The 8,370-nt window shown below is 39.4% G+C and overlaps 1 protein-coding gene across 3 annotated transcripts; it reads left to right on the forward strand.

Annotated features, from left to right (window-relative positions):
- Nucleotides 1–1,014: 1,014 nt before the first annotated feature.
- On the forward strand, nucleotides 1,015–6,244 carry LOC118392154 (serine/threonine-protein kinase PLK4-like). 3 transcript variants are annotated; one of them, XM_035783834.2, is made up of 10 exons: nucleotides 1,015–1,164; nucleotides 1,854–1,998; nucleotides 2,204–2,285; nucleotides 2,505–2,608; nucleotides 2,701–2,784; nucleotides 3,175–3,236; nucleotides 3,371–3,445; nucleotides 4,241–4,295; nucleotides 4,640–4,828; nucleotides 4,939–6,244. In XM_035783834.2, the coding sequence occupies exons 2-10, from the start codon at nucleotides 1,873–1,875 to the stop codon at nucleotides 5,812–5,814; spliced, it is 1,653 nt and encodes a 550-aa protein (XP_035639727.1). In that variant the 5' UTR covers nucleotides 1,015–1,164; nucleotides 1,854–1,872; the 3' UTR covers nucleotides 5,815–6,244. The 3 variants fall into 3 exon arrangements, with proteins under 3 accessions (XP_035639727.1, XP_035639731.1, XP_052315928.1); XM_035783838.2 differs by lacking the exon at nucleotides 1,015–1,164 and adding an exon at nucleotides 2,346–2,368 and having other exon boundaries at nucleotides 1,906–1,998; nucleotides 2,204–2,260; XM_052459968.1 differs by lacking the exons at nucleotides 1,015–1,164; nucleotides 1,854–1,998 and adding an exon at nucleotides 2,348–2,368 and having other exon boundaries at nucleotides 2,204–2,260.
- The last annotated feature ends 2,126 nt before the right edge of the window (nucleotides 6,245–8,370 follow it).

An 8,370-nucleotide genomic window follows, 5' to 3' on the forward strand; every position in this document is an offset into this window, starting at 1 on the left:
TGTTGTCAAAGAAGTTAATTCATTGCAGCGGCTTGAGTTGCATGTTACTTCAAGAATAAACTAGTAGTAACTGCTCTAACACACTGCTCTCTGCACTTAACCTGGTTGAATAGAGCTTTAACCAATAAACAACCAATAAAGAACCTGAGAGTGTTTGTCGGAGACTGTAGAGTAGACAACAGTACCTCCACATGGCAGTGTAGTTTTTTTAGGAAGAAAAGGGTCGTGTGAGACCAGCCAGACCTAAAGGCGATATAGGGGAGACTGGAGGGAAGCAGCAGTCCGTCTGAGAAACATTATTGGAATAAAAATGATCATGTTATTTCAGTTTACCAAGGTTGAAGAAACATGAGTCTAGTGTCATGTTCTTTCACATACAAGACTCCAGTTTGATCAGCCATTCGCTCTCTTAGAACCATGAACTCAAAGGTAGGTTGATAATGAAATATCAAATATTGTTATAGTATGTGAAATTGAATTTTTCCTCACAAAATCACTCAGAGGTAGAGTTGGATAGCCTACCTTTGAATTCCTATTCATCTTTAACCAAAGACAATTCCCAAAGCAATTACTACTCTACCACATCTGCCAGCTGGTAAGCAGAGCTAAGCAGCTCGCAAACTGTGTTAATGAAACACAAGATGAAAAAAAGAATAGCAAACTGATGCATGTACAGTATGTTAAACCGTTTTCTCATATCTGTCGACTTTTTAATATGAATTTGTCATTTATTTTTAGCGGTGTGCCAAAAAGGAAAACACATAATTATTTCACCCCCTTCAACTGATAATACGCATGTGTTTCAGGTACAGAGGACAATAAAAAGCATGACAAAATAAACAAGTTGACGACAGTACACAGCTCTTGTTTCAACACTTGAACTTGTGAATGCTTTCACTTCAGCCTAAAGGCATTTATGAGTTCTTGTAAATCACATGATCTGAATGCTTTAGTTTAGCCCAAACGTCGCTGTAGTCCCTCCCAGCTGACACAATGGTTGATAGTTGATCCAGGATTGCTGAACATGCAATGCGGATATGGGTGTGGGTGGGTTAGTTTGATCATGCCATGGAAGCAGAGGAGCCCTGCGCATAAGACTGGAACTCCTATTCAAATCAGAGTTTAGGTAAACCAACAGCACAACCAGCAGACAGACAAGCAAAGGTAAGCCTGTGTAAATAACATATACATACACCTTACTGGTTTGTTAGTATTACCGCAAACGGAAATGTGTTTATACACTGAGTGTACAAAATATTAGGAACACCTGAACTTACCATGACAGACTGGTGAATCCAGGTGAAAGATATGATCCCTTACTGAAGTCACTTCTTAAAACCACTTCCATCAGTGTAGATGAAGGAGAGGAGACAGGTTAAAGAAGGATTTTTAAGCCTTGAGACAATTGAGACATGGATTGTGTATGTGTGCCTTTCAGGGGGTGAATGGGAAAGATCAAAGATTTACAGTAAGTGCCTTTGAACGGGGTATGGTAGTAGGTGCCAGGTGCATCGGTTTGAGTGTGTCAAGAACTGCAACGCTGCCGGGTTTTTTTCACGCTCAACAGCTTCCCCTGTGTATCAAGAATGGTCCACCACCCAAAAGACATCCAGCCATCTTGGCACAACTGTGGGAACCGTTGGAGACAACATAGGCCAGTATCCCTGTGAATCACTTTCAACACCTTGAGGAGTCCATGCCCAGACAAACTCAGGCTGTTCTGAGGGCAAAAGGGGGTGCAACTCAATATTAAGAAGGTGTTCCTAATGTTTTGTACACTTAGTGTATATTGCAATTTATTTGATTGATTTTCAAATAATATTGCATTGCTAATTGACATGAGTGAGACACAGATTCCAGTGGAATCTAAAGATGGGGAAAACACAGAGTGTCCTTGAGAAGAAAGGATACACTACCCAGAAGGAGGTAGAGAACGGTGTCATAGCTACTGACAAACATGGGGACCAGTTCGTCATTAAAGAGATCAAACTGAATGAGGTATGTGAGAACTATTTGTTATTTCTGAATTGATTATATCTTTTGGAATGATCACAGAGGGATAGGATACATGATTGGTTTTCAATTACAGGCAACTCTGCAGGTGCAACAATAATGATTGATAATGACATGTGTTCATAAAGATAAAATACATAATTCACATGCATCTATCTTTCAATAAGTCACATATCATTTGTTTTGACAGACATCTGTCCTGAACTCCAGTGTTGAAAGCCTCAGACAGATTAGTCACCCCCACATTGTAAGCTACAACAACTCATTTCTAGGTAACTGCATCATTGTCGTTGTTGTTACATTTGTATTTAAATGTATTTTATTTGTTTCAGAGACAATGTATTGGAATTACAAGGTAATACAGTATCAGCAACTTCAACAAGTGAACTACTACAGTATTAAATAGTATAATAGTTTAATAGTATTAATATGTTTCACGATTAGAATTCTCAGGTAGAATTCACACACAAACTACTAATACATTTTCACAGAGGATAACTGCTACTATATAGTGACAGACCATTGTGCAAAGGGAAATCTGTCACAGAAGATACAAGAGCAGATGACAAACCCTACAGAAGAGTACTCTGAGAAGGTAGCTGAAGTAATAACTAGAAAATTCCACACCACAACTGTTTTAAATGTTTATTTTAGGCTAAATATATAATCACTTTGATACCTTCACAGATTATGGACTGGTTTGTCAAGATCTGCATGGCCCTGAAGCATGTACATGACCAGGGCCTTCTTCACAGAGAACTGAGACCCCAGGTAATGCTAATAGAACATCATGCAAAAGCTATTAGTTTAAAGAGAGCCTGGATTTTTTTTTTTAAGAAAAAGGAGGGTTGAAAAAATGTCAGGTTTTATGTAAAGCCTAGTTATTATTATTTTATTTTATTCAAATGTAACCTTCATTTAACTAGGCAAGTCAGTTTTGTATTAACAATGACTGCCTACACATGTAAAGTCTTCTTAAACAATCAACCGCACGTTATGATTTGGGTGGGATTGTTGACATGGAATTCACAGCAATACAAATAGAGATGATTGCAAAAACGTATGATATGATTCATGTCAGTGCCTAAATGAAATAATGGAATGTCATAAAATGTTGCTTAATGCCTCAACTGTACAATGATATTTTATGATCCATACTAGAGCGTACTCCTCACAGAATTTGAAACACTTCGTTTGGGAGCGTTTGGAAGTGTCAATGAAAAGTATGTTACTTGGCTCATGATGAATTTACACAACACATATTAATAGTTAAATACATTAATAGTCGAGCATTTTTGATTTCATCAATGAGTATTTTAGTATTTTTTTGTGTTCGTGTTCCAATTTCTTTTATCAGGACGACCAACGAGGATGGAATGGTGGGTTATTTAGGCCCAGAGATTCTAACTGGTGGAACGTATGACACCAAAAGGTAGAAAATATTTAACATGCATATTTAAATATATATTCCTGATTTTTTTTTAAAAGATATTGATTAAATAGTTAGTAATTACCCAAAATGTTGAAGGTATAGTGAGGTGAGAATGAAATCACGAAAGCTAACAAAACATTTGAGGGTGGATAATCAATCATTTACTGTCACTTGAACCTTCTGTCACAAGGCTTATGATATGGTATCATAAAATATGTCAAAGTGATGTCACAAGCCATACTGTATGTTAGGTAAGCCAAGCCAATAAGATGACCAAGACAATAATGAAAATGTAAAATAAGTTGACATTTTCAGAGATCAGCTGTCATGGCGCGCCCACACACACACACACACACACACACACACACACACGCACACACACGCGCACACACGCGCACACACGCGCACACACGCACACACACGCACACACAGACACGCACACACAGACACGCACACGCACGCACGCACACACAAACACACACACACACACACACACACACACACACACACACACACACACACACACACACACACACACACACACACACACACACACACACACACACACACACACACACACACACACACACACACACACACACACACACAGACACACAGACACACACACACACACACACACACAGAGACATACACCCCACACTGGATATGTTTATGACATATCTATGAAGGCTTTATTATGGGGTTATAAATGTGAAACTATACGTGTGAGGGTTATGCAGTGTAAAATAATGAGAATAACATGAGAATTTATTTATTTATTTTCCATCTTTGCAGTGATATTTGGTCCTTGGGATGTGTGCTGTATGAGTTGTGTATGCTTCAGTGTGCAGTAAGTAATCCTGCATTCAAATGCACATTTTAATTTCGCATTTTCCAGTTGAGGTTGAGTGTAGTCAAATGGTTTTAAAGTAGGAATATCATTGACAAAGTCAAACTAACTACCTGTATTTTATAAAAAACTATTAAGATTGTAAGATTGCTCTGTATAATCACTTTTCAGCTGAAAAGTTCAAATATCATATACCAAAACTTGTAAACTCAGGTTGCAAAATTATGACTTGAAGGGTCAATCAACATCCAATTATTCCGACACATATTGAATGCATTTTATTTTGCCTGTCCACCACCTAGCTAAAGGATATTGGGTGATCATAGACAGTTCTTTCTTCACAGTTCACTGCAGAGAACACAATCAAGCTCATCCGCCAAATATTGGGAGGTTCTTACCCATCTCTCCCAGAGAGCTTCTCATCTGAGCTCCGCGACCTCCTGTGTGACATCTTCCAACAAGACCCGACCATTAGGCCTTCAGTTGGTGACATCATGGCGAAACCCTTCATTATCAGTTTCATCACAAAAAAGGTTTGCTATACAATTTCAATCAATCAATTGTTCAATATGTATGTTTATCCATCCAACCATCTACATTTCCATTCATTCATTCATCTAAATGTATTCATGCATTTCTGTAGAGTGAGAAAACTGTGGAGGAACTCCAGACCAGCTTGGACAAGCTGAGAACTCTGGCAGACGGCTTGGAGAGTATGCATAAAGGAACAACCATAGGCAGTCTGACGGGAGGTGTTATTGGAGCTGCTGGAGGAATCACCTCTATAGTGGGGCTTATCCTGGCTCCCTTCACTCTGGGCACCTCCCTGATCGTCACTGGGGTTGGTATTGGGGTGGCTGTCGCTGGTGGAGCCACAGCCGGAGTATCCAACATCACCAACATGGTCAATCAGTCCACCGACCGCCGAGCCATCAAGAACATCATCAAGGAGTTCCAGGAGAAGATGAACTCTGTGGTGACATCTCTACAAGACATCGCTGAGGGTTTGGAGACACTCATGCAAAGTAGCTCTTCTAAGATAAAAAGTGCCGGTTTCAATGTAGAGGCCGCTGCTAGTGCTGGGGTGAGGGCTGGGAAAGGCCTTGCGGGCACAATAGAGCTCTTCAGACTACTCCGGGTGGCCAATATTGGCAAGGTGGCAGCCCAAACTGCCAGGGCAGTGCGTGTGGCAGAGGTGGCGACAGGAATATTTTCAGCTTTTTTTGTAGCGGTTGATATCTTCTTCATCGCCATGGATGCCAGAGAGATCCACAACATCCGACAGGCGAAGTCGAATGAACAGGCTGGTGATACCAGCAAGTTAGAAGTGATGGACACAGACTCCATCACTGAGCTGGAGCCTGGATGTGAAGAACCAAAGGCTGAGGTCAAGTCAGAGACCATGAAGTTCATCCAGACGATCAGACAGACAGCTGAACGGCTACAGGAGAGCCTGGACGAACTGAGTGACGTCATCTCGTTCATTCCTAAGATAGAGGACTGTTACTTAGACGACTGATCTACTCAGTGATTGTACGGGATGCATAAACAGATCCAATCATACTTTAATATTGAACTTCTCTGTAATAGACCGGTATGGGCAGATGTCCGTTTTGATCGGCAGAAACTCACTTTCATCCTTAAGACGTGGCTTGTACAACTCAGTTATGACAACTAAGTGGTACAGAATCAAACTCTATATCACAGACGCCTCTACTTCTGAAAATATAAATGTTACATCACAACTATCGGGATTGATTTGACCTGTGTATTATATTCATGAAACAAAGTAGTAAGCAACTGCAAAATGATCCGTTTCAATCTATTAATGGATGAAAGCGCATGATGATTGTATGGAATTGTGTTAATAAAACATTGACTGAAACGTTTCTGAAATATTGTGCATGAACGTTTCTTCATGGTAAAATAATAAAGATCAGTGAAACATTTTTTCAAGTGTACAATGCACCAAATCTGTCTTCTGGCCTGATGGTAGCATTTTCCAGGCCCAAATACACACTGGTAAACCCTGTTGAAGTACAAACAACAGATATATTTCGAAAAACGTTCATATTTAGCAGCCTGTTAGTATCCGGTACTTGTTTGTGTTGCACCTGTATCCTGGGAAAATGGACGTGTTTGCGAATGGCAATCTGTTAACACACACAAGGACAGACTTGACCTCAGGTGAACCCAAAGAATCACATTAACCGTGTGCACATTCTCCATGTGGTCCTGTGTGGCTCAGTCAGTAAGACTTCAGAGTCGTGAGTTCAATTCCCATTGGAGTCACAAATTGTTCTGTAAGACACTGCATAAAAGCATCAAGCTAAATGACAATATCCATGCTGCCTAAGAATACTCTGTTTGAATAGTTCCATTTTATACATTTTTCATAGAGTCCTTGAACATGTCTGTTTTTGTCCCTGCGTCCTAATGAGACTGTAACATTGCGTAATGTTTCACATGGAAAGGTATATAAAGGAAAGAGCCAGCACAACGAGCTACCCAGGTAGCCGAGGGGTTTTGTGTGAATTTTGATACTACTTACGTACAAGTTGTAGAATGAAGGACTGACGAAGACCCTGGTGCTGCCGTGTCTGTCTGGGACTCAAACTCTCAGTGAAGAATCTGGAGAAGTCAACCTGAATGACATCATGGTACAGATTCAGCCTGAACAGGCACAGGGTGTAGACTGAAGTTCTTCTCAGATCCAAGCACCAGCCCTAACCAAGACAATCAGCAGCTGACAGCCAGACATGTGTAACCTTCTGATGGAACTAGGAGACATGAAAACGGACAGCTACAGAGAACAGTTGGAGGAACTGAAAAACATGGAGACTAAATGCAAATTAAAGTAATCAAAATCAAATGTTTAAACAAATGAATGTCTATATCATGTATTCAAGGGTTCAGAATGAGAATGTGTTTGTTTTTGAGCCACATGCCTGTAAGCCGAAGACGAATGTCCATTTCTAACAAGAATGGACAATAAAGTGTTGAACTTAAAGGGGAAGTTCGGCCATTTTTATATGTGGCCTTATTTCTACTCTTTCTGTGCTTGTAGTTGTTCCCCCAAACTGTTTTTAAAATTATTTACATATTTTGTTTAGTTACAGAGTCATCACTTGCCATAGACTACAATACATTATTAAAATGTTATAAAACACTCCAACCCACTAATATTACATCAGAATCTCTGTCTGGATAATGTCTCTGCACTCAATTTAAAAAACAAATGTTCCACTGTCTCATAATCCAATATTTGCAAATGTTTTCTTGTTGTTATAAATAGCATCATTCACTGTGATTTTTTTTGTGTAGAGACATTATCCAGACAGAGATTCTGATGTAATATTAGTGGGTTGGAGTGTTTTATAACATATTTTACACACATTTTAATAATGTATTGGAGTTAATGGCAAGTGAAGAATCAGCTAAATGTGACAAACAATTTTCTCTGTAACAAAATATGAACATTAACTTTTGGGGGGATTAACTAGAAGCACAGAAAGAGTGAATAAAGGCCACATGTAAAAATGGGTGAACTTCCCCTTGAAACTTGAGAAACAGCTGCTAACAAAGAAAATGTCACATGATACTGTTGTTTGATCAAGCAGCACAGCTCACAACCATGAATGAAAGGCACTGGGCCTCTCTATTAACTACATATTTTTGCTAAATGTAGTAATGAATACATTGACTAGATTTCTTTCAACTGACAATTCTGTGAACTGTCTTGAGCAAGTTTTACATTGACACAATACCTGTTAGCTAAGGTGTCAGCTAGAGATGACGTACAGGAGCTGGCAGGGATTTGTAGCGTTGCATGTCTACTCTGATGCTATTTAACATTTTAGAATCTGAGACTAAATAAAGCCAAATATATTGATAAAAGTCACCTTGTCCGAAAGAGATTTACTTGGTTATCAAAATGTCACTCCAGGATAAGCCTACACGAAACACAGCCCTTTTTTTAAGCGATTCTAAAATCCCCCATGGGAAAAAAATGACTGGTGGAAAAACGATTGGAATTATTTCCCTGTTTGACCTCTAGGTTTTATGGGTCTTATGA

Source organism: Oncorhynchus keta, chromosome 13 (assembly GCF_023373465.1).
Source record: "Oncorhynchus keta strain PuntledgeMale-10-30-2019 chromosome 13, Oket_V2, whole genome shotgun sequence".
In the NCBI taxonomy this organism is placed as follows: Eukaryota; Metazoa; Chordata; class Actinopteri; order Salmoniformes; family Salmonidae; genus Oncorhynchus; species Oncorhynchus keta.